A 22,250-nucleotide genomic window follows, 5' to 3' on the forward strand; every position below is an offset into this window, starting at 1 on the left:
ATCAGTACTCAGGCCCTGTGAGGGCTCAGATTCTGGTTGTGGGAGTAAAGTAGTCGGGAGTTGATTGTCTCCTAGCTCCTCCTGCGGCGGCAATAGGCGCCCCAGAACTTTTTGAACAGATAGCATCTGGGGGTCAATCATAGCGGATTGTCGTAGTACACCTTCTGTTGACGAGCAATGGTTGCGTAGTTGTTTGTGCAGTACTTCTCATGTAGGCATAGGCTTAATGCGTTTCTATATATTCTAGTCACTACAACATAGCTTGACCCAGTCTGACGGATTATCATAATGGTATTGTTTCATTGCAGAACATGTCACCCCTCTTTCCTTGGACTCTTCATAAGAGGGCAACTATCCGCAGGCAAATGGTCCATCTGAAAAGGGAAATTCGGGGAATAGCCCGACACTAATGGTAACGGGATTGTGGATGCTGTATTTTTCAAAGTTCTTTACCCACGGAGCTTGCCAAGAATGGTGATTTAGCCAAGCAAATTTAAGACATGCGTGCACCCAGATCCTCTTGGCAATGCAACACGAGGTGTCTTTAATATCTAGATTCGGTTGGAGAGAAAACTTGACCGGCCGTGATTATTTCGAAAATAAGCCGGAGCCGGCTATTTCAGTAGATTGATAAGTAAATCACGCCACTTCAGTTCTCAGAGGAGAATTATTCAAACGTAAATAGTCCTCTAGGTGGATTTATGGACGGATGGACGGACCTTGCATTGCAACAGTAACATCGAGAACGTGTGTGTAATAAACTCAACACAGTGAGCACTGGCAATACAACTATAACCTTCGTAGCCTGATGTATCCAGTAGGGTTACCTGTGATAGATATCGCTGGATAATTGTCCAATATATGAGCTGAGTCACGGTCACTCGGAGATGATTTAGCGAGTTATATGATGTTCTTAGTCCTCCTCAATAAATCAGTATCATACTGAATTAAACAGAAATCTCTATTCGATAACAAAGAATCTAAGTAAACAGAATCGAGCCTGACGGTAGGCTAGTGTATTTAGCTAGCGAGGTAAGACACGGAAGGCTCCGCGTCACGGTTGGAAAAGGCCGGTACCGGCGGTTATGAAAGATCATCAGAGATTATCAGATTGATAAACAAGGCTTATGTCATTTCTGATGTAGCCACGAGGTGGCCCAAGACGCGACCCAAGAGACGGGATGATGGTAGAGTTTGGCAATCCGACAGAAGGACGAGCTGGGACCGGAAAGTTCTCATGGTAATGTAACCTGAGCTTGGGCATTTACCCATCTGGGATGCTACCTAACTCCATAGTTAAGGTTAGATAGGCTTGCAACTCCCGGTCCTCGCTCTGGTATGTCAGAGGTTACTGGAGGGATTTGCGTGATTTTGTCGAACCCCTACATATCGGAAGGTATGATAAATTGCCATCAAGAATGCCAAGGAGGCCATGGAAAATTTCTGGCTTGCTTGGGTGAAGGAGTCAGGGTTCCCGACCTGATTTTGTTTTGCCCCTTTCGGGTGATGGAACAGGGTCTCACTAGATATGATCAGATTAGATTAAGGCGCGGGGGCCGCGGGTTCTGATTGGCAGACTTAAGGGTACTCTCTCTGTAACATCCCGATACAAACAACATGTATCTTTGCAAACCTCAATACCCGGCTGCGAGGTGGTACGACTCTCTACTCCAACAAGGCTACTGCGCCAGTGTGGGAAGGATGAAGGATTTAGTGTCTTTCAAAAGCAATAGCGCCACAAAGCCGTGTTGGTCCGGCGAAAAATTATCTTGGAAGGCGCTCCAGCCATGTGTCCGCAATGTTTAGGGCTTTGGCTTACTTAACGCGTGTCTTGGGACCCCAGAGGACTTGATCGCAAGATTCAGCAAAGCTCGCCTTTTCCATTTCTCGCGATAGCTTGTCGAGTTTGGAACGGCAATTTCCATGGCGAATCGTGCTTCGCTCGATCATCGTCGGCTTTCCTTGGACCCCATGCCGGACCATGTGAACACAGCTCCTTCTACTGACGCTGAGAAACATGGTTTTTCTGGCACTAACGGCAAAGGGGCCCAGGAGAGACCCCTCGAAACTACTGAGGATGGAGCTATTGGAGTCAACAAGGCTGAGGCCGCAGCACTTGTCTGGAGCAAAAATGCTTTGTGGGCGATGTATGCCTGGTATGTCACATTCATCGTCACTTGCCTTCAGCTCCAGTGCTCATCGCTAATCATGTTCTGGATAACATAGGATCTGGGTGTGCTTCTTTATGTTAGCATTTCACTCCCAGATAGGACTACACGTGCTCGTCAACGCGTATGCGAATTTCCAAACCGCCCCTGAAATTTCAACTGCGGCAATCCTGGCCACCGTGGTCGGGGGTGTGATGAAGCTTCCTATTGCCAAGATCTTAAACGTCTGGGGAAGAGCGGAGGGTATGTTCATCTTTACGGGTCTGTTCATCTTGGGTATTATTGTGCTGGCATCATGCACTGGACCCAGTGGTTTCGCAGCCGGGTATGTGTTGTATTGGGTGGGCTACAATGCAATATACTTGGTCCTCGATGTCTTCCTTGCTGATACGTCTGGTCTTCGCAACCGTGCTTTTGCCTTTGGGTTCTCCAATACACCCTTTATATGCACTGCGTTTACGGGTCCATTAGCCGCGCAGTCCTTCTTATCCATGTCAACATGGCGTTGGGCGTATGGTGCATTTGCAATAATTTTCCCCTGCGTTCTCTTGCCACTCGGTGTCGCTTTCAAATTTTATGAAAACAAAGCAAAGAAAATGGGCATTTATGTTCCCCATAGGAGTGGCCGCACATGGATCCAGTCAGCTATGCATTATGTTCATGAGTTCGATGGTAAGTGAAGATGGGCTCTCCGAACAAAATAAAGAGGTGCTAACTCTCAATGCGTAACTAGTTATTGGTGGGCTCATCTTAATGGCGGCATTCATCCTCCTCCTTCTACCCTTCAGTTTGACAACCTACGGCCGAGCAGAATATAAATCAGCCACCTTCATCGCAATGCTCGTTGTTGGCTTCTGTCTTTTCTTCGGTTTCTTTGCATGGGAAAAGTTCTTCGCCCGCAAACAATTCATCCGTTATGACCTCCTTAAACAGCGTACAGTACTCGGAGCGTGTATTCTCTCGGCAATTTGCAACATGGGCTATGCCATTTGGGATTTGTACTTCCTCAACTTCTGCATGGTCGTGTACGATCTTAGCGTCTCACACGGAGGATACATGAACCAAATCTATAACATCGGGTCCTGCTTTTGGGCTCCCCTTCTCGGAATCTACATCCGACAAACCAAGCACTTCAAAAATGCATGTCTCTACTTCGGACTTCCCCTCATGTTACTTGGTTCCGGACTGATGATTCACTTCCGCGGCGAGCACGATAACATCGGCTACATCGTCATGTGCCAAATTTTCATCGCTTTCTCCGGAGGCACGCTGGTCATTGGCCAGGATATGGCCGTCATGGCCGCTGCTGACCATGACGGCGTTCCCATGATGTTATCCATCCTTGGCCTCTTTGCCAGCTTGGGTGGTGCGGCCGGTAACGCGATTTCTTCGGCAATCTATACCAATGTCTTCCCGAACAAGCTGATCGACGGACTTCCGGCTTCGGCTCAAGCTGACTGGGCGGATATTTATCTTGGGGGCTATCTTACACAGATGGAATACCCGATGGGTGGCCAGATACGAACTGCTATCAATGATGCTTGGGGTGATAGTCAGAAGTACAGCTGTATTGCTACGACAGCGGTGCTTGTCCTTGGGTTCCCGTGCATTATGGTCTGGAGGAACTTCAGTGTGGACCGGAAGCAGAATAAGGGGACTATGCTCTAAAGCTTTTAAGCGCTCGGTGGATTGATGGTCTGGGTGGATTCCGAGACGAGAATGGTGCAAGTATGTGTGTTGTTTCCATATTTCTTCCCTTTTTTCTTTCTTCTAATCAGCTCCTCGTTTTAATAATTACTACCATACAAGGGATGCTTTCATGGCAAAGGACGGCTTTTGTTCGTTTACTATAATATATAATTGCTAGTGGATACTTCTCAGCTCTAACACAACACCTCAAAAGTACATATTTCAGGTCTTCTTCTAGTCCCCCGTAACATCTTGTGGTTGCTAGTATCAAACAAACAAACCTAATTAGACTAAGTAGAATACTTACACTAAACGAATGTATGAGCCCGAAAGATCAGACATCAAGCGACTGATGCAACACACTCTCTCGATACATATCACTTTTCTCAATAAGCTGCGCATGCGTACCATGTGCCACACATCTCCCACCATCGATAACAAAAATCTGATCTGCACGATAGATAGTCCTCAAGCGATGCGCGATCGCAATAACGGTTGTTTTCCCAAGAAATCCGGACAAGGCATTCTGAACTTTGGTTTCCGAGTCCCCATCCAGAGCACTCGTAGATTCATCGAGAAGTAATAAGCGGGGCTTGCGGATAAAGGCCCTGGCAATAGCGAGACGTTGGCGCTGACCACCAGAAAATTGTTTCCCACCGTGGGTACAAATAGTCTCGTAGCCATCGGGTAACTCTATGATCACGTCGTGGATCTGAGCAAGCTTGCACGCTTCTTCAATCTCGGCTTGGGTAGGCGTGTAGCCTGGTCTTGCACCTAGTGCGATGTTGAATTTGACGCTGCTTTCGAAAAGGACGCTTTCTTGTGGCACAAGCGCGATGTCATCTCTGAAACTGGTGGAAAGGACCTGTGTAATATCAAGGCCGTCGATCAGGATTGACCCGGATACTGGATAGTAGAAGCGTTCTAGCATGGCGAAGATTGTCGATTTGCCTGACCCGCTAGGTCCGACTAAGGCGTAGAAGCCGCCCGGCTCGAAGGTGATATTCAACCCCTTGAGCACTGGTTTATCAGGTGATGTAGGGTAGGAGAACTGGATCAGACGTAGCTCTGCGCCGACTGCAGTCTCGCTGAATGGGGGCGATACAGACTCTGAGTTTGCTTCGATGTCAACGGTTGACTTTCCGAGCGACGGCATTATTTGCTTGTGGCTGTCTCTACCGAATTCCTTCGCCGCGGAATCTGTGTTGACCAGATCAACAATCCGGGATGCAGCTTTGCCTGCCTTGGTTAGGTCGGGTGCTAGGGCAAGCATCTGGCCGCAAGACTGGGTGCTGAAAAGCAGAGCCGGCAGAACAATAAAGAACTGGGTTTGGGAATACAAGCCGGAAGCGATTTGTTTGGAGCCCCACCAGTATGCGAGGGCGCTGATCAAATTACTCACGCTGAAGGCTGTTGCCAACCAGAAGTTGCCCCAAGTAATTGCTCTCATAGTCTTTTTGTATGGGCCCTGGATGGCATGGATAAACTCCCGATAAAGCTGTTTCTCAAGCGAGAACCCGGCAACAAAACGCAAGTTGCCCAGGGCTTCGACGGTGATCTCTGTAACGCGAGAGAATGCCTTCTTGTGACGTTCGGCAAATTGGCTTTGTACTCGTAATTTCATAAATCCGGCAGCAAGGAGGACGGGGATCGTAGGGACGAGGACAATAGAGATTTTCCAAGCCACAATAAACGAAATGATAACACCCGCGAAGAGGTTGACTGTAGTCGCGAGAAGAAGACCAATCGTGATGCCGGTCAGGCCACTGATAGCCGATGCATCGCCGGTCAGGTATGAAATAAGTGTCCCTGGGCTTCGACCACCGGCTCCATGCCAGGTGATAGTCTGGCCAAGTAGGGATCGAAAGGATGAAACGCGGATTCGATATAGAGCTTGATCTGCCGCCCATCCATACGCGCAGCCGCCGATGATGTTGGCAAAGAGCTCCACAAGTCCGACGACGAAGAACATCAGGCCAAAGAAACTTCCACTGTGTCGGATGCTGTCAGTTCCTCTGCAGGGACTCAGTGCTCCAAGTGTATGTCCGAACAACACCGCATTTGAGCTGTAACTGGCGCCGATAATAACTGACATGCCCAAGCCAGGAACAATAGAAAGGAGATTTGGGCGGATAAACGAGAAAGAGATTTTCAGTGTTTGAAGTGTTGATCCAGGGGTATCTTCTTCTGGTAGTGCTGTTTGCGCCTCGGTGGCATCGTCCTTTTGTTTCTCATCAATGTGATCTTTCTCACTCACAATAGCAAGTTGGTATTGAGATTCAGATGTCTCAATAATACTGCCGGTTGTTGGTAGGAGGTCTTGAACATCCCCTTGGTCTATCTTTTGCTGCCCAATCATAGCCGTATATCTGCCACCACGCTCTAATAGCTCCTGAGGGGAACCGTGCTCAACAACCTTCCCCTTCTCGATGACTATGATTTGATCAGCATCCTTCACAGCTGCCATGCGGTGCGCAATAGAGACAATCGTTGTAGTTCCAGAGACTTTGAGCAAGGCTTCGTGGATTAGCCTCTCGCTCATAGAGTCGAGTGCAGCAGTTGCTTCATCCAGAACTAGAAGCTTAGGTTCACGAACCAGTGCGGTAGCAAGTGCAATCCTTTGCCTTTGGCCGCCGCTAAGCTGACCTCCAGCAGTTCCAACACTAGTGGCGATCCCAAACGGTTGAGTTTCAATGAATGACAGTGCGTTGGCCTTCTCAGCTGCTTCCTTGGCCCGGTTGAAAATTTCAACAATCCTGCGATCGCAATTTGCAAGAACCTCACTTTCAGAAGATCCTGATTGAATTTGCTCCACCACACCTGCCAGGCTCATATCCAAGATCACATCAGCCAGGTCTTCATGTGATGTGGATCCAACGAGGCCGTATGCGATGTTCTCCAAGATAGATCGATCCAACAGCTGGGACTCTTGTTGTACAAAACCCATCTGCCCGCGAAGATTGGCGACATTCACGCTTCGGATCTCTTGTCTCCCGATGAATACATTGCCTGTAGATGGATCGTAGAACCGTTCAAGAAGAGCCACAATGGTCGATTTGCCACCGCCCGATGGCCCAACAATGGCCGTGTGCTTCTTTGTAGGGATTACACAGCTGACACCTTGTAGGACGGGATTCGAAGGCCGTGCTGGATACGTAAAATGAACATCCTCAAACACTATCTCTTTGTCAGAGAGGTCTACACCTCCTCCTGTCTCCACGGTACCATCAATGTTGGAGTCGCGCTTTATAACCTCCATTAGCCGCTCGGACGCGCTCGCAGCGGAGCTGAAGACGTGCATATACGGTGAAACCTGACTGAGGATAAAAGAGGCTATGCTCTTTCTGTTAGTAGTTGTCTCCAATGGTTCAAAACTGAGTGCACAACTAACCGTCAATGAGGATGAAGATGACAGTGTAAACTGCTCCAAGGGAGACGCCAGATCCCAAGCCGTCCAGGTAATCAGAAATGAGATTTGCTCCCTTCCAATATGCCAAGGCATTTGATGAGTACACAATGAAGAACAGCGACCCCATTTGTGCCGCGTGTACACCCGCCTTCTTCAACGCATCCTTGCGGGCATGGAATAAGTTCGAAGAGAACAGGTCCTCTAAACGCTTATGAGCATTGAAAGCATGTACTATCCGTAGATGCGACAGGCTCGAGGACGCGATAGAAGTAGCGCGTTCAACATGTTTACCCACGCGGTTCCCATATTTCGAGGTAAAGTGCCCACCCACCAACGCCATTGCAAAAAAGCAAGGCACGATGGAAATCAGGATAGCTGCGATGATCGGCACTTTGATGAACGCCACGACATACGCCGTGACAAAGTAGGAGAGAGTGGCGATGTATATGCCTACTTTTTCGGAGGTTCCTGACTGCACCGTTTCGATATCACTCACGAGCCGGGAGATAACCTGACCTGAGGGCAATGTGTCATGAAATGCAGCTTCTTGGCGGATCAAACTGCGAAAGTAGGCTTTGCGATAGCGACGAGCCACGCGCTCGCTCACCAGGGCCCAGCACGCTGCGTATATGTAGATAGCGGCGAAATTGAATATTGTAATATAGATGAGGTAAAGAACCTTTGTACGGACAGAGGAAGGATCGTACGCCGCGGGGGAACAGGAGACATCGTTGAGTTCGTTGATCAATTGACCCAGCACAATACCGAGTAATGGTTCCGGGATGCCTGCTGCGATGGCAAAAAAGGTGCCGACGGCTATAAGTGCGATGTCGACGGAAGTGTAATTGAGCGAGAAAAGCAAGCGGATGAAAGTGAATGCGGTCTTGATGTCTTTGCCCGTCGGAAAAAACCCTACCACCACCTCGACCTATCCCATGGTTAGTGATCACTGTCAAAGCCCTTCATCTTACGAAAGACGGGATTCTTACTGCCGATCGACTTTTGATTTTGCCCTCTGTGACGTCCCCTGACTGAGGATCCTTTAGGGACTCAGACGCCGCCATCTTCTTCAATAACAAACACGACTGACGTCAACAGCACAGATAACTACAGCGAAAACTGAGGGGACTGTTGAACACCACTCACCCTTGATTGAAGCAGTATTTCACCGATTTCGCCTCTAACAAGGGTCTAGCATACACTCCCAATCGGACAGTACTTGCCATCACCATTAATTACGTAAAACGACCGTGCCGAACCTTTTGGGATAGGAAGATTATCTGATGATCAGATAATCGAAACGGCAAAGTCCACGTATCTTACACGATACATACCATATGTACCAACCGCGTTATTTTCAATCGGGTAACTCGTACGCGCTAGCTACAGCACCATGCTACGGTGTTTGTCATGATTCATTGAACCCTACATGCGCTAACTACAAACTAGCTGCATGCTCTAATGGCTCAATAGGTTAAGCGCTTACATGTTGAGACTTTAGTTAGCTTCAATTCACCCCGGTGGCGAGCGGAGGTTCATCTGTAGGAGACCATTTACTCAATGGGGCAAGCCGTTACATGGGAAATATTGCTAGGAGAAAGATCATATTCGGAGCTTTTCTATAATAGTTCAAGCCACAATACGGAATATCCTACAGATACGCAGTAGCAAGGATAACATTTGAACTGATGAAATGTTTCACACGCTTTTGGCAGAACGGAAAAGGCTGCATTAGCCAAGGATTGCCACAAAGAATTTTGCTGTAACTGGAGATGCTTACTGAGGAATGTTGATTAATTCTTTGTCACAATCACCAGGCACAGTAGATATTGAGATCGAGATTTTTACTATCGCACTAACTCTGGTAGTGGATCGAGCGAGCTATCAGTTCTATTCAGGTTGACAGGCAAGTTGCTTGTGCCAGAAGTTACACAGTAGAAATTCAAGTCGACAATTCAGCCTGGTTCCAAGGTATAGGCCATAGGGCCAGCATTTTATTTACCTTACCACTTGGACTGAACAGTGAGTCGCAGAGATATTCCGATCACAAGGGACATTGCTAGATCAAGAAAACCATGATCCCTGAGAGAAAGTGATTATTTTTTCGGACATTGATCCACTTTAAGGTTAGCTGCTGTGAGATACTGATCAACATTCTTCAATTGCCCCTCTTAGCCAAGGTTGGGCGAGTCACAGAGTTAGCAGATGAAGCGAGATAAGCCTAGGATCAAGAGCATCACCATCAATCACCATATCGCTTTCTTCCCGCATGACCTATGTCCTTGTAGGGTCGCAATATGTAGGAATTTGGGGTGCCAGGGGTAGGCTACCGAAGTGGAAGAAAAATTGAATGAATTATTGAAGCTTGCTTTAATGCTAACTAGGGGATAGAAAGGCCCTTTATATCTTCAATATCACGTGGTCTTCATGGCCGATTTCATGGCAAATACCGCTTATTTTCATGGAACCTTCCGCTTCATATAAAGGTTTTCGGAACTTGCCTTTAGCGAGGGTTTGGCGGATTGCTCGAAGCACCTGATTCTTCTACACAATACCTGGCGGAGAGTCTTCTCTTAAGCTGTCTGAGGCCAAGAATGGGGTCTAAAGTGATTAGTACATGGTTGGTGGCAGTAGGGGAGATAAATGTTGTAGGCGTGTAGATGCCTGAGGCAAGCTGTCATGTATTTCGCTGTTTGCTTTACCCTCCGAGGCACCGGAAGACCTTGAATAATCACCAATTCAATCATTAGTCTCTCAAAGCATATTCATATTCATTGTTTTTGACCACTGCTGCGCACCCGGTCCTGGTACATCCGCAAATGGCTGTGTGCCATGCGTGTGGTGACCTGATCGAAAGATATATTTCCTGGACTTGGCGGTCGTGGTGTGCTGACACGCCGATACAGCCAACTCCTCAGGTGAAAGAACATTCTCCCGTCATATTCACAGAATCAGCAACCCCTCTAGTATACATTGGTTATGTTAATGAGTTGAGCGAGATACCATTTGGGGAACTGAAAATTCCACCAACTGCTTGCTGTGGATTTTATGTAGGCTTTGTAAGCAGCTGGTTATGTCTGCATAATTAATGTTTTGTTAGTGCAGCCGAATCTAGCTACCTAGCATTTCCAGATGAAGATAGATTATATTGCTGTCGGAGATCATTAAAACCTATAAAATCTGAAAATAAAGTGACTTACTAAGACTGCTCAGTCGCCAATGAGACAGCTTTCTACATGCTTGAGGTAATAATGAATTCAAAGTTCCCAAAGCTTCAGCCCTATCTAAAAGTGACACCTACGCTCATTGTTGCTGTACCATCTGCGGAGGAGTCCTCACCAGCTTTCGTATGCAGTAACAAGATAATAATGCTTTGCTTAAAGCATGAGCATTACCACTGGGAGTGCAACAAATCCAGACACAGGAATGAGATAGTTTACCTATAGGTTGTCGGCACTTCAGCTATCAAAAGGCTTCAATAGCATCGCCGCATGAGAAGATTGACTAGTAGATTCATTACATCCTTCCTACCAAAAGTTTCCAATAGAGCTCACTGTTATGCTTGTAATTGAGAGATCGACTAGTCGGATTAGAGGCTTTTGTTATCTTCAGGATATCTCACTCGAAGAGCGTAAACCCCAAGAGTGCCGGAATCCATGAAAAGATATGACCCTTCTAGAATGTGGCCTAACCCCTGTCTACACTCATGCTATCAGTAAAGGTTTTCAGTTGCTTTCTGAATCCAGTCCACAATGTTTTCCTGCTTCAGGAGCTATGAATCAGACACAGCTCCTGCCAAGAATCTCCCGCCGCGGATAACCGAGACCCACTTTAATATTCGAGAAGATCCCTTCACATTTCCGATAGGTCTGTCATTGTATAATGGAATCACGTTGACTGGTTGAAACCAGCTTCTAACTCCACTATAAAACGGGAGGTTTCCTAGTGATCCATATAAGGAACGCCTTATTCGTAATGTCACCCTCCGATACCGGTGCCGGAGTCGAAGGAAGGGGAGGCTTCTATTCAGATTTTTACATGTCTCAAATTCTTGATCGCCACTGAGGGTCCCATTATACTCCGCATATGCTCCTTATTAATTTATGCCTAGTTTATCCCTCAACATTAGGCGTTATTTGCACAAGACCAACTGCCACCTTTCGAATCGTCGTGGATCGATTTTCCGGATACATATAGTCCCAATCCACACTTTAAAGCAAGAGATTAGAAAATGACGTCGAGAATGGTAAGATGAGAAGTATAAAGGAGAAGACTATCACTCACAATGGCGCATGCGATAGCCAAAATAGCCACATTAAGAACTGTCAGACATGCTTTCTTATATGAAGAGAACCATAGTCCCCGGTTCATAGCCAGCCAAAAGATTGCGGGCAGCCCGTCTGTGCAGCTTGTCAGTATGTTTTATAATCGATCAAGCCTCATCATGGATACTAACAGCTAAACCAGCTACCGAAAAGGGCACTCTGTGATTTGGATTAGCGCTGGATACTCGGGGAGTTCATGCAGATACTCACAATGAGACTCAGTAGATCGTTAAAAACGGGAATCGATTCCATGATCACCCACGCGACCGTCCATGTAATGAACGCAATCAAAACCCAGGCACCAATTGATACAAGGCTTTTCTCATGCATATGAGATGTGCCCCTGAAAATGCGAACGTAGGTATATTTGCAAGCAACATGACCCAGGACGACTCCGGAAAATACGACCTTTTGTGTAAGATTAGCTTTCGCAGGATGCAGCATAGAGATTGATGACGTACAGTTGGAATGGCAAGTCCGTATCCAACCTTTTTCATAATGTGGCCGGCGGAGCTCAAAGCTGGGGACAGAACATCAGGCCCTGCGTAGCAATAAATCACCATTGAAGTGACCACATATAGGCAGGTTTGGGAAATCTGCATCATAGCGAGAGACTTGGGGAACTCCCGAGCGTCTTCCATTTCAGACATGAAGCCGAAAAAAGCCACATGAGCAGCTACATAATTAGTACCAGGATACTAACTGGGAAAGAGTACAAGAGGCCATACCGTATGCAAAGACGATGTTAGTAGTCGACAAGAATCCCTTAACAAAGGTAGTGTCGGTGGTGATATCGATAGGCACATGTGTCGGGGCTTGAATGCCGATTGCAATCATGGCCACAATGATCGCCGTCAAAATGCTAACAAATGCTATGGAAACGATCAACAATTACTCTAGTCATAGGAGTAGTGGGCTTACTTACAGGCGATGGAGATCAGGTAAACCTTATCCATAGTTCGAGGGAGAGCCCCGATGAAGCTAATGACTAGCCCAACAATTCCGAAAGCAATTGTACAAGCCCCATGATCAGTCAGTTCATTCATGACAACCGTGAATGTTAATAGATGGCTGGCCATGATGAAGGTCAAGAATAATAGCTGCCCGAGTCCTAGAAACTCGCGCCCGAATCGGCCCATGAGCAGCTCACCCGCATCGCCCATACTGTGGATGTGCGGGTATCGGAGTTTGAACTGGTTCAGAATGAACCCGGTATACCAAGTTATCCCTGATAAACCTAGGATGAGAAGTAGCGCCCTACATGGAGTGTGAGTGGACTACCGGCTAAACCGATTAGGCCGGTTATTTCAAGCTTACGGGACGATTCCAAGAGTTGCGACAGCAGATGGGAGTGATAGAATTCCCAGGGAGATGTTTTCAGCAATCATTACTGTTTTCAATCATGTTTAGCTTCGAAGGCATTGTGCTGCCTGAGATAACTCACGCATTCCACATTGCCTGTAACGATTAGCAGGATATCACCAAATGCGTCATAGAGAATCCTGACACTTACCACCACTTCATAATATGATACTTGACTTTCGCTCCATTTTCATTTCCAAACGGGTCCTCATTAGCCAGGGCCTCTGACTTAGGGTCGCAGTCCTCTTCATCGTTGGGTTTGTTATCGCGCGTGCTTAGATCGGTGTGAACAACCTCCTCCTGATTGCGCATATTCATTTTGACTAGACAAGATAATATGCATATGTCAAATGTCTGCTTAGGAACCCATAAGTATTATTTATCAAACTACAAGAGAAGTATGCTCCGGCCTCGGACAGAAAAGTGGGACTGCTGGGGCCGTGACTACCCACGCCTACCACGGAGTACGTCCCAGGATTCTGTAGCTGACCAACTGTGGAGAAATCGAATCACTCATCGCCCAGTCATGGAGCTAGAAACGTTCATTGTCTGGTGTTAGTAAGGAAGACTAACGTCACGATATAAGCAACTAAATCACAACTTCTGGCTTATTGGTTGCTTATATGAAGCGCATTGTTCGTACTCCGAACATCCGCCTCGTCCGCAGGCAGATAAACCGTAGTCTAACTCTAGTTCAAAAGCACGCTCCAGTATATTGTTCATAACACCGCGTGCCAGCTACTTTGTGGGGTGCATAACAGGATAACTCCCTAGATAAAGTCCTTCTAAGTGGAATTAAGGGGATTTCACAAAACAGGCAGATATCGTACAAAGATGCGACATGAAACCAGGTCGGGCTTTGTTAGGTGCACATTTCTTGGAGATCAGGCCAATTTCTTGGTTGCTTGTTATCTTCAATGACTTTGTGCATGTCTTGCAGACAAGACAACGGGCCATATGTTCTAGATCTAACAAAGAACAATGAAAAGAATAGATACAACAAGACTCAACAAGATGGTTTCATGATTGGAATCGCTCTAGCTTGGCATATCCTCTATGCTCTACATCTTCGATATCTACATGTGTACCAGTACATACGACCACAGGGTGTGGAGAACAGGGCTTCCCGTCCGCTCAGCCGTACTTAAGCCACACGCCGGCCGGTTAGTAGTTGGGTGGGTGACCACCAGCGAATCCCGGCTGTTGTATGTTTTCGCTCTTTTTTTCGTTGTTGTGTGTGTGCTCATTTGATCCTTCTTTTTCTGTTCTTACATTTCTGGTTTTCTAGCTATAGTAACCCTCAATTGATTTCTCAATCGGAATTGTCCTTTTCGCTCCTGTTGTATATATTTGACTGTAGTTCCCCCCATCACCCAGGTATATCGAGGCAGTGGTTTTTGATCTACCGACTTCTTCAAAAATACTTCACTTTCAAATTACTTGCAGCATGCATTGCGCAATGGCAAAGCCGCACGGACAGAAAGAGATCACATGCCGGCTCTTGCTTCTTCCACCAGAGTTACGCCTGCAAATTTACGGCCACGTTTTCTCTTCCACTCGCCTCACCCACGGCCAGCGATTTGTCAGTTACGTGTTAGGATACATCAAGCGGATGAAGCCCGCACCCAATTCTCTGGCGTTGTTGCGCTCTTGCCGTTTAATCAATCAAGATATCAGAGACTCTTGGCTGGGCCAAGTCTTGTTTGCTTTTGAAAGGGTCGATAATATGCTCGACAAGCTCTCCCCTCTGCCTAGATCTGTACTTAAACAGATCCGCCGGATCCGTGTCGGCAGCCGAGCAATCAAGTTGTCGTTGCCTGGTCAACTTAATTATACAGCATTCCCACTCGTCTGGGCCCTCAAACTACTTCCTGGTCTGTGCCTTGAGACACTTACCGTGATTGATGACATGGGTGGTTTGCGTGCGTATGGAACTCTGAATGGTCTAGTCAGACACTGTGATGGGTGGAGGGAGCTGCACTACATTACGGGGGATTCCACAATGCTTACCTTCCAAAACGGACCGTATTTCATTAGTGGGAACCAATACTGGCGCAAGCCTCAGCCTAGCACCTGGACCCGCGAACTGGCTCAGCGAGATGGTGTAGACTCTGGAGCGTCTGTCAAAATATACCGTTCTACTAAATGTCGCACCCTATGCTCCGTCATCAACCCCAACGCTCGCGAGGTTTTCGAGCAGAAGCCGCCATCTGGTGAAGCACTCGACAGCTTTGGGTTTGAGATAGACCCTCTCTCGCACCCAGATCAAGTAAGTAAGGAAATACTCGTTATTATAAGACGTGGGAAACATGCCCATAATGTCGAGAACGTTACCGTCCCTCCCCATGAACAGGACATCCGGCAGTGGTCGGGCGGTATGGATTGGGAAGGAATCAAGCGGGCAAGCTGCTTGGACCAGCTCAGATACATCATTCCTGTTCATCCAGAACTAGAGGACATCGTTGGCACTGATAGTGATGACGATGCTGACGATTACAGTTCCATGACCTCTTACGCCCTGAGGTTCGGATAGGTCCTCGGAGGTCCCTGAGCAGGCCCTAAAGGCCTTTTCTGTTACACGTGTCTTTCTATCTAGCTAGGTCAGTAGTGTTATTCTCTCTGTTATAGAAACAGAGTACTCTGCTCTACTTATTCTTGTTCTTGTTGTGTCAAAGTTGCAACCCGCGTTCAGGTTTCCCATTACTCATTACGCTCATAGAAAGAGCGGAACTCATGAGGCCCAATCAACTACGACCACATTTCTATGGCCGTCAAGCTCCTTTGTTTTTCGCATTTGCTTCCGAAAGCGAAAAGGATTTTGGATAGAGCTTATGATGATGCACTTGGATGTTATTGCCCAATCATCAGTTACCATGCACGGGAAGGAATGTCTTTGATAGTCTATGTGCGTGTTGTGTATTACTTGAACGGTGAAAGGGCTTTGTTTTTAGATATTCTGTAGAAAGCTACGATGCCAAGGGCCAGTTTGATAACAAGAAGATGAGAAATATCAACCACTGAAGGGGGGAACATCCGTGAAGGATATCGGACGTCTTGAAGATAGATTCAATTAAATGAAGCTTTTATAGACGTTCGCCAGTGCTCGAGTCACTTGACGGTCGTGAGCCTGCTAACCAACCTGTATGGTTGTCACTACCTAGTGCTGCTTGCATTCACACCGTGTTGTTGTATGTGTGATACTAATTACTATCGCCGACAGTTCGAGTACACATAGCTCTGAATCTATCTATCTAGCTCAAACATGTTGTATCTTCCTTTCATTGTCACCCTGTCCTGGTTTATTATGACTTACCAGCTTGATCCAGCTTACTCCTAACCAAACCCGCTAAAAGGAAATCACGGTCCTCTTCCGTTTTCTTCAAATCAACCTGTGATACCCACTCACTCACTTTCTTCTTCAGCGCATCAACCCTATCCTGAGAAGTCATAGAAAATCGATGCTGATCCATATCATCAATCCAAGACTTCAACGCCGGACCCAGATGATCCATAAAATGGCTAAAGTCACTCCCGCCACCGAGGGTGTTGGTCATAATCGGTCCTGTCAGAGCCCACCGCAGGCCTAGACCAGATGTTACAGTTTTATCTTGGATGTGTTAACACGAACTGAATCCATGAGTGTACAAAGATATGTACTAACCGAGATCTTCTGCGGAGACAATCCCCCTTGAAACGAGACTGTATGCTTCAGCACAGACAGCGGCTTGCAAGCGGTTGGCAATAAATCCGGGCGTTTCTTGTTTGACAATCACTGGATCCTTGTCTAGGTGTTGATAGAACTGGTATGCGGCTGTTACGTATTCCTGGCTCGTTCCCGGGTGAGGGACGACTTCAACCAGGGGTACTAGGTGTGGAGGGTTGAAGGGGTGTCCGATGAGAATGCGAGATGGGTTGTTGGTGCATTCTGTGACGAATTGTGATGCTGGGAGGCCTGAGGAGGAGGATGCGATGAGAACGTGAGAGGGGGTTTTTGCGTCTAGATGTGCGAAGAGACGGCGTTTGAAGTCTACCCTCTCTGGTCCGTTCTGTGATGATTGGTCAGTACTGGGTAAATGACGGATATTTAAGATGAAATTCAATCAGGGAATGATCGAAAACTAACCTCTTGTATCAAGTCTAGGCTCTCGAGGTAAGGGTCGATGTTGTTGACAAATGCGAAGTTTTCTAAGCAAGCAGCGAGCGCAACTGTGGCATTTGGTACCGCGGAGCAGTACTGTTGCAGATAGTCACGGATCCTGGCCTCAGCTCCTGGTGCTGGATCTGTTACGATCACTTTGAGTCCTTTGGCGAGGAACAGTGCCGTCCAACTGGCGCCGATGACGCCTGCGCCAATCACACCGACAGTTTTGATAGGGGAGGACATGATAGACTTCTGTGAATTTGCGCCTTCAAGTTTCCGCTGGACTTAACGAATATAAATAAACCAGCGGGGCGTAGTATCTATTTGCCAGCCTCGGTGATGTTCTGGGAGAAAGGCCTCATACATCGGAAGACGCTTTCCGCTACCCGATTAGGCAATATCCATATCGGACCCTATGACGACGATCGACGACCAAGTCCCGGCATCCGGAATTTCCCCGGCATTCGCTCGGTTTTAACCGTATAAGTCAGGGGCAAGTTGCCCATTCCAGGCCAACGGAGTGCATTCCGAAGTATCGGTTTGCCGACATCCGGGGGCTCCGAACTTCGGGTTGCCACATCTGAAACATCGGAATAAGAATTTGTATATGTGCCACCGGATGTTCAACGGTTTGATGAGGCCACTGCCGTGTGGGGGTATAGTAGTTAAAGGTAGCCGTGTCCTTGGCTATATAGATTGCTCTCTGCCGAAGCGATATTCCATAGTATCTTGTTTGCTCTTTGAAGAAACTCATTGTTTTCACTACGATTGCCACCCTTAGCAATGACTTATTCTCACGCGACAACGTCAAGTACGGAGATATACGGCCCCGGAACCTTTGTGGATAAGGACTTCCTCCCCGCACCTCAGGATGCTAGTCGCATTTTCGAGTACATCGCCAAACAGACGCCTGGGTTCGCCCAAGATGCAGAACTATGGAAAACTGTGAACTTCACTGGCAGCGAACTGCCTGTTATCCCCGGTCCATTCAAGGCGCCTCTCGTTGCCTCTGCCCTGCATGCCATGTGTGGTGTCGTCGCGCACGAGATTGTCGAAGACCGCGATGGTACTGCAGCCAATGCTCAGAAAGTCAACGTGAACACCGACCATGCGGCCATCTGGCTAGGAACGATCTTTGCGGCGTCCGTCGAGGGAAAGGATATGTCCGAACTGGTCCGGTCGCGGAAGCTCCCTAGCCTCTTCGACCGTGACTTCGAGAAAGGCTGGCAGGCAACACCCCTCCGACAACGATCAACTGCCATCTACAAAACCAAAACACCCGGCGTTTGGTATCAGATCCACGGTTCCTTGGACGCGGCACCCGTCCTGCGCGCTCTGGGAATGGACCCCGAATATCCAGCCAAGACCTCGGATGAAGCGTACGAGTATATCAGCAAGCATGTCGAGCAATGGACGGCAGATGAGCTGGAGATCCTGAACGTCAAGAACGGCTTCTGTGGTAGTATCTGCTTTACGCCACAGGGGTGGTCGGATACTATGATGGGAAAGAGACTTGCAGAGCACCCGCTGGTCGGTTACTCGCGTCAGTCACATGCTATCCCAACTCCTCCTGTTCCTCATGCCAAGATTGCCGATGATAAGCGTCCACTGGCAGGTATCAAGGTGGTGGAGCTGGTCCGGATCATTGCTGGTCCTGTTATCGGTAGCACCCTTGCTGCGCTTGGTGCGGATGTCATTCGTGTCAACTGCAGTCGGTTGGTTGATCTGAACGTAAGTCCATTATACTGCCCAGGTCCCGTCTAGAGATACGGGGTATGCTAACCTAAATCCCAGGTCCTGCAACTTACTTTGAATGCCGGAAAGCGCACAATCGATATCGATCTTACCAAGGAGGAAGACAAGACGCGCTTACGTGAACTCATCAAGGAAGCTGATGTCTTTGTCCAAGGATTCCGCCCCAACGCCATCGCGCGAAAGGGCTTCGGTGTCAACGATCTCCTCGAAATGGCCGGAAACCGCGGCAAGGGCATCGTCTACGTCGAGGAGAACTGCTACGGCCCCGACGGCCCGTACCATGAGCGACCCGGGTGGCAGCAGATCGGCGACGCAGCATCCGGTTCATCGTACGTGATGGGCCGCTCGCTCGGATTTACAGACGGGACCAGCGTGCTCCCGCCGCTGCCCATCTCCGATATGACCACCGGTCTGGTAGGCGCGCTAGGAGCGCTGATGGCACTGCGGGATCGGGCCCGACACGGCGGCTCGTACCGAGTGACGAGCTCGCTGGTGAAGGCAGATACGATCAACCTTGAGCCGGAGATCGGGCTGTACTCGCCTGAAGTGGTGGAGCGGAGCAAGCAGTTGTTCAAATGGGGTCACATTGGGCCCTCGCAGTTTGTGACGGAGATCTTGCTCGTTGTCATGGATGGTTGGAAGAGTGTCTTCCCTCAGTACTTTGAATCTGGTCCTGAATCGCTCCTTACCACCTTCCAGGAGGGGCCGTGGGGTCGCATGGATATTTTGAAGCCTGTGGTTCAGCTGAGTGATGCCAATGTCACTCCTCGCTGGTTGACACCTTCCGTTCCTAATTGCTTCCATGACCAAAGCATTGAGTGGCTCTGAACTGGTTGATGAGTGATTTGACGGATGACGTCAACGCAGGGAAATTATTTCCGAGACAATGGACGGGATTTGCATCGTGTTTGTTTCAAATCTCTTGTATGATAATCCGGGCTAGTTTATAGATTTAGAGTTTCATGTATGTACAAAATATCTTGCTTAATTATCGAGGATCCTGTTCGATTTTAAACAGGCCTAATATTAACCTACTTTCGTGACTTGATTCACTAAGAGAATGTCTAGATCACCCAACCCTCAGCAGGGGCGCTATCACCATCTAGCTGTGCAAAGAACATAGGCCACTCATTCCAATCGAAGGTATAGTTCTCAACCATGGCCAAAGGATCCACTATGGTAGCCTGATGCTCCTGAGCTCCAGATACAACATGGCGCAAATATGTATTATCATTCCCTCTGGCAACTTGTGATCCTTCAGAAGAAGCGAGACCTGCTACCGACTCGCGCCTGCCGATATTCTGCTCGACCAGTTTAAGAACAGAACTACATCTAGAAGCGAGCGTCTCATGTTTCTCGTAATCTTCGAGGATCCCTCGAGCCTGTTGCAGAATTTCCTGCAAGCGCTCAGCGGAGAAGCACTCGACGAGCTGTGGGGACGATTGGGCTGCGAGCAGATTCGTTACTGCCATGTATACATCTTCCGTACATTTAGCACCACGAAGCTGACCTGCTTTAGATGATGGGAGACTCACATGAGACAGTATACCAATTGGATGGTAGAATGTACGCTTGCTTCTGCTCTGGAGAGTTCCGGACGATAAATTCGATCATGTCAATTGCCGCTTTTGTGCAGTTTACTTGGCACTGAAAAACTACGTGAGGCATGATCTGGTTGTCGTCCGCATATATGCTGTTTCCTGGGGCATTATCGGTCCTTTGCTGATGAATTTGTAAAAGCAAGAGTCTGAAAAGGAGGAGTCGGACTGAAAGATACCTTTGCCATGGAAAGAGTTTGTCAGTATCTGCTGCTTTCTGTGATGGTAGACGAAGTGTGACTACGGACCGAGCGCGTAAGATGTTTGCTTCACGTGTGATGTGTTTCGTTGGCGTGGGGTCTTGGAGCTCCGACGGCAGTTGAAAGAACGGATGCAGACTACGGGCCCAGTCATTCAGTGCCGAGTCGATGCGAAACAGGCTTGCGAATTTGTCAAAAAGAAGCGAGAAGCTTCCCCCCGAACCCTGGAGATCTCTTCGGGTTTGGTGTTCGCTTCTGCTATCACCAGAGACATAAAAGGTCTCCAGGACTTCAGAAATAATGTGATGTAATCGGCAAAATGAGATATAAAAGTTGTATTTTGAGGGCAGACTTGTGGTCACACTTTCGCCCGAGAGCTCCATGGACGTGAGTACCAAAGAATTCAGTCCTTGTTCTGCGACAGATTGAGGGACTTTGAGGGGGCAGCCGAACGTCATGGCGCAGATTCTAGGAAGGGTCTCAGTTGAACACTCTACTTACCAGATCTTACGTCTTACCTATCCATAACAACACATCCGTTCCAGACCTGACGCGCAAGATCCCGCTCCTTTGGGTTATCCATTGCCTCGGTTGTCTCCGGGATATGTAGCCCAAGCTCCTGAGCAACATGGATCGCTGTTCCAATAATCCGGAAGCATTTCTGGGGCTCTTTCTCATGTTGGAGGTATACTGCTGTTAACAAGAGAACCTGAATGATTTCAAAATTGTAAAGGTCTATCAGTGCGTATGTCATCAACGCCTGTGCCCTCTCAAAGAATACAACCGAGGATTGATAGCGCGCGAGAGGAGGATCGCCCTGAGACGCGACACAGGATGTAGCAAACATGAGATTCAGAAGGCAATGCAGGACTGTCTCATTCATTGTCAGTTCACCATCCTTGACCCACAGAGTCTCGTATGAGCTTTCTATCAAAGGCCTTTCCAACCAAGGGTACACGCTGTCGACATAGTCCCAATAGAGCGACAGAAGGTGGTCCGCCTGTTTCCTTGGAGGTATTGCAAACTGCAGGTCAGGTGGGTCTTTTCGGGTCTGTTTCTGCAACTTCGGCAGGCGTTTGAGCGCTTTCGGCAGGACTTGATTTCGGTTTATTCTTTCGTCTGCAGGGGTCCTTGGTAGGCCAGTCTCATTCCCGACATTCTGAATAATATGCGCACCACTGGATGCGCCAAATAGACCACCGGTCGGAGCGAATGCACTGTAAGAGCTCGCCCCATCGTCATCGCCTGTTTGTGTGGGATAACCTGTTAGACCCTCACTCGCGTCTCTTGAGTGGTCACCACTATCAGTCTCCCGGTATATACAATCGGTAGTATGAGAGGTCCGTTTTCTTCTGGAGCAGGGTCCGCAGACTAATGCAAGGTGAGCATAAACTATTCCCCACCACGCGACAGGGGTGTTGTTCCTCTTACTGGGTATAGCCCCGTCGCATTTCGTTTTCCTGGCCTTGCATACGTTACAAGCGATCCTGACCTTGGCTCTTTTCGGCCTCGGTTCTCTGGACGCCTGGTCTTGTGTGGAAGACCGGCCGGTGTGGAATGAAAACATCATTTTGCGCGGAATCACGGAAGGACGGGAAACTGA

At 48.1% G+C, this 22,250-nt stretch overlaps 7 protein-coding genes across 7 annotated transcripts; 3 read left to right on the top strand and 4 right to left on the bottom strand.

The window, feature by feature from the left end:
* Positions 1-1,971: 1,971 nt before the first annotated feature.
* On the top strand, positions 1,972-3,836 carry LDX57_008713 (uncharacterized protein; the record flags this gene model as incomplete). Its single annotated transcript, XM_046090435.1, has 4 exons — positions 1,972-2,156; positions 2,227-2,493; positions 2,788-2,840; positions 2,902-3,836. 4 exons carry the CDS (start codon positions 1,972-1,974, stop codon positions 3,834-3,836), a joined length of 1,440 nt encoding a protein of 479 aa, XP_045946410.1.
* A 355-nt stretch (positions 3,837-4,191) lies between these two features.
* Positions 4,192-8,330, bottom strand: LDX57_008714 (ABC transporter ATP-binding protein; the record flags this gene model as incomplete). The annotated part of the gene is made up of 3 exons (XM_046090436.1): positions 4,192-7,190; positions 7,249-8,194; positions 8,256-8,330. The coding sequence occupies 3 exons, from the start codon at positions 8,328-8,330 to the stop codon at positions 4,192-4,194; spliced, it is 4,020 nt and encodes a 1,339-aa protein (XP_045946411.1).
* A 3,432-nt stretch (positions 8,331-11,762) lies between these two features.
* On the bottom strand, positions 11,763-13,271 carry LDX57_008715 (uncharacterized protein; the record flags this gene model as incomplete). Its single annotated transcript, XM_046090437.1, has 7 exons — positions 11,763-11,999; positions 12,053-12,267; positions 12,320-12,463; positions 12,517-12,848; positions 12,909-12,981; positions 13,036-13,049; positions 13,105-13,271. The coding sequence occupies 7 exons, from the start codon at positions 13,269-13,271 to the stop codon at positions 11,763-11,765; spliced, it is 1,182 nt and encodes a 393-aa protein (XP_045946412.1).
* Positions 13,272-14,955: 1,684 nt separating this feature from the next.
* On the top strand, positions 14,956-15,486 carry LDX57_008716 (uncharacterized protein; the record flags this gene model as incomplete). Its single annotated transcript, XM_046090438.1, has 1 exon — positions 14,956-15,486. One exon carries the CDS (start codon positions 14,956-14,958, stop codon positions 15,484-15,486), a length of 531 nt encoding a protein of 176 aa, XP_045946413.1.
* Positions 15,487-16,609: 1,123 nt separating this feature from the next.
* Positions 16,610-17,337, bottom strand: LDX57_008717 (3-hydroxyacyl-CoA dehydrogenase family protein; the record flags this gene model as incomplete). The annotated part of the gene is made up of 2 exons (XM_046090439.1): positions 16,610-16,999; positions 17,077-17,337. 2 exons carry the CDS (start codon positions 17,335-17,337, stop codon positions 16,610-16,612), a joined length of 651 nt encoding a protein of 216 aa, XP_045946414.1.
* A 540-nt stretch (positions 17,338-17,877) lies between these two features.
* Positions 17,878-19,796, top strand: LDX57_008718 (uncharacterized protein; the record flags this gene model as incomplete). The annotated part of the gene is made up of 2 exons (XM_046090440.1): positions 17,878-18,825; positions 18,889-19,796. The coding sequence occupies 2 exons, from the start codon at positions 17,878-17,880 to the stop codon at positions 19,675-19,677; spliced, it is 1,737 nt and encodes a 578-aa protein (XP_045946415.1). The 3' UTR covers positions 19,678-19,796.
* A 117-nt stretch (positions 19,797-19,913) lies between these two features.
* On the bottom strand, positions 19,914-21,267 carry LDX57_008719 (fungal specific transcription factor domain-containing protein; the record flags this gene model as incomplete). The annotated part of the gene is made up of 4 exons (XM_046090441.1): positions 21,166-21,267; positions 20,696-21,115; positions 20,385-20,626; positions 19,914-20,329 (listed from the first exon to the last, which is right to left on the bottom strand). The coding sequence occupies exons 1-4, from the start codon at positions 21,228-21,230 to the stop codon at positions 19,914-19,916; spliced, it is 1,143 nt and encodes a 380-aa protein (XP_045946416.1). The 5' UTR covers positions 21,231-21,267.
* Between the last annotated feature and the right edge of the window lie 983 nt (positions 21,268-22,250).

The sequence above is a fragment of the Aspergillus melleus genome (assembly GCF_016097325.1).
Source record: "Aspergillus melleus strain CBS 546.65 chromosome Unknown contig5, whole genome shotgun sequence".
In the NCBI taxonomy this organism is placed as follows: domain Eukaryota; kingdom Fungi; phylum Ascomycota; class Eurotiomycetes; order Eurotiales; family Aspergillaceae; genus Aspergillus; species Aspergillus melleus.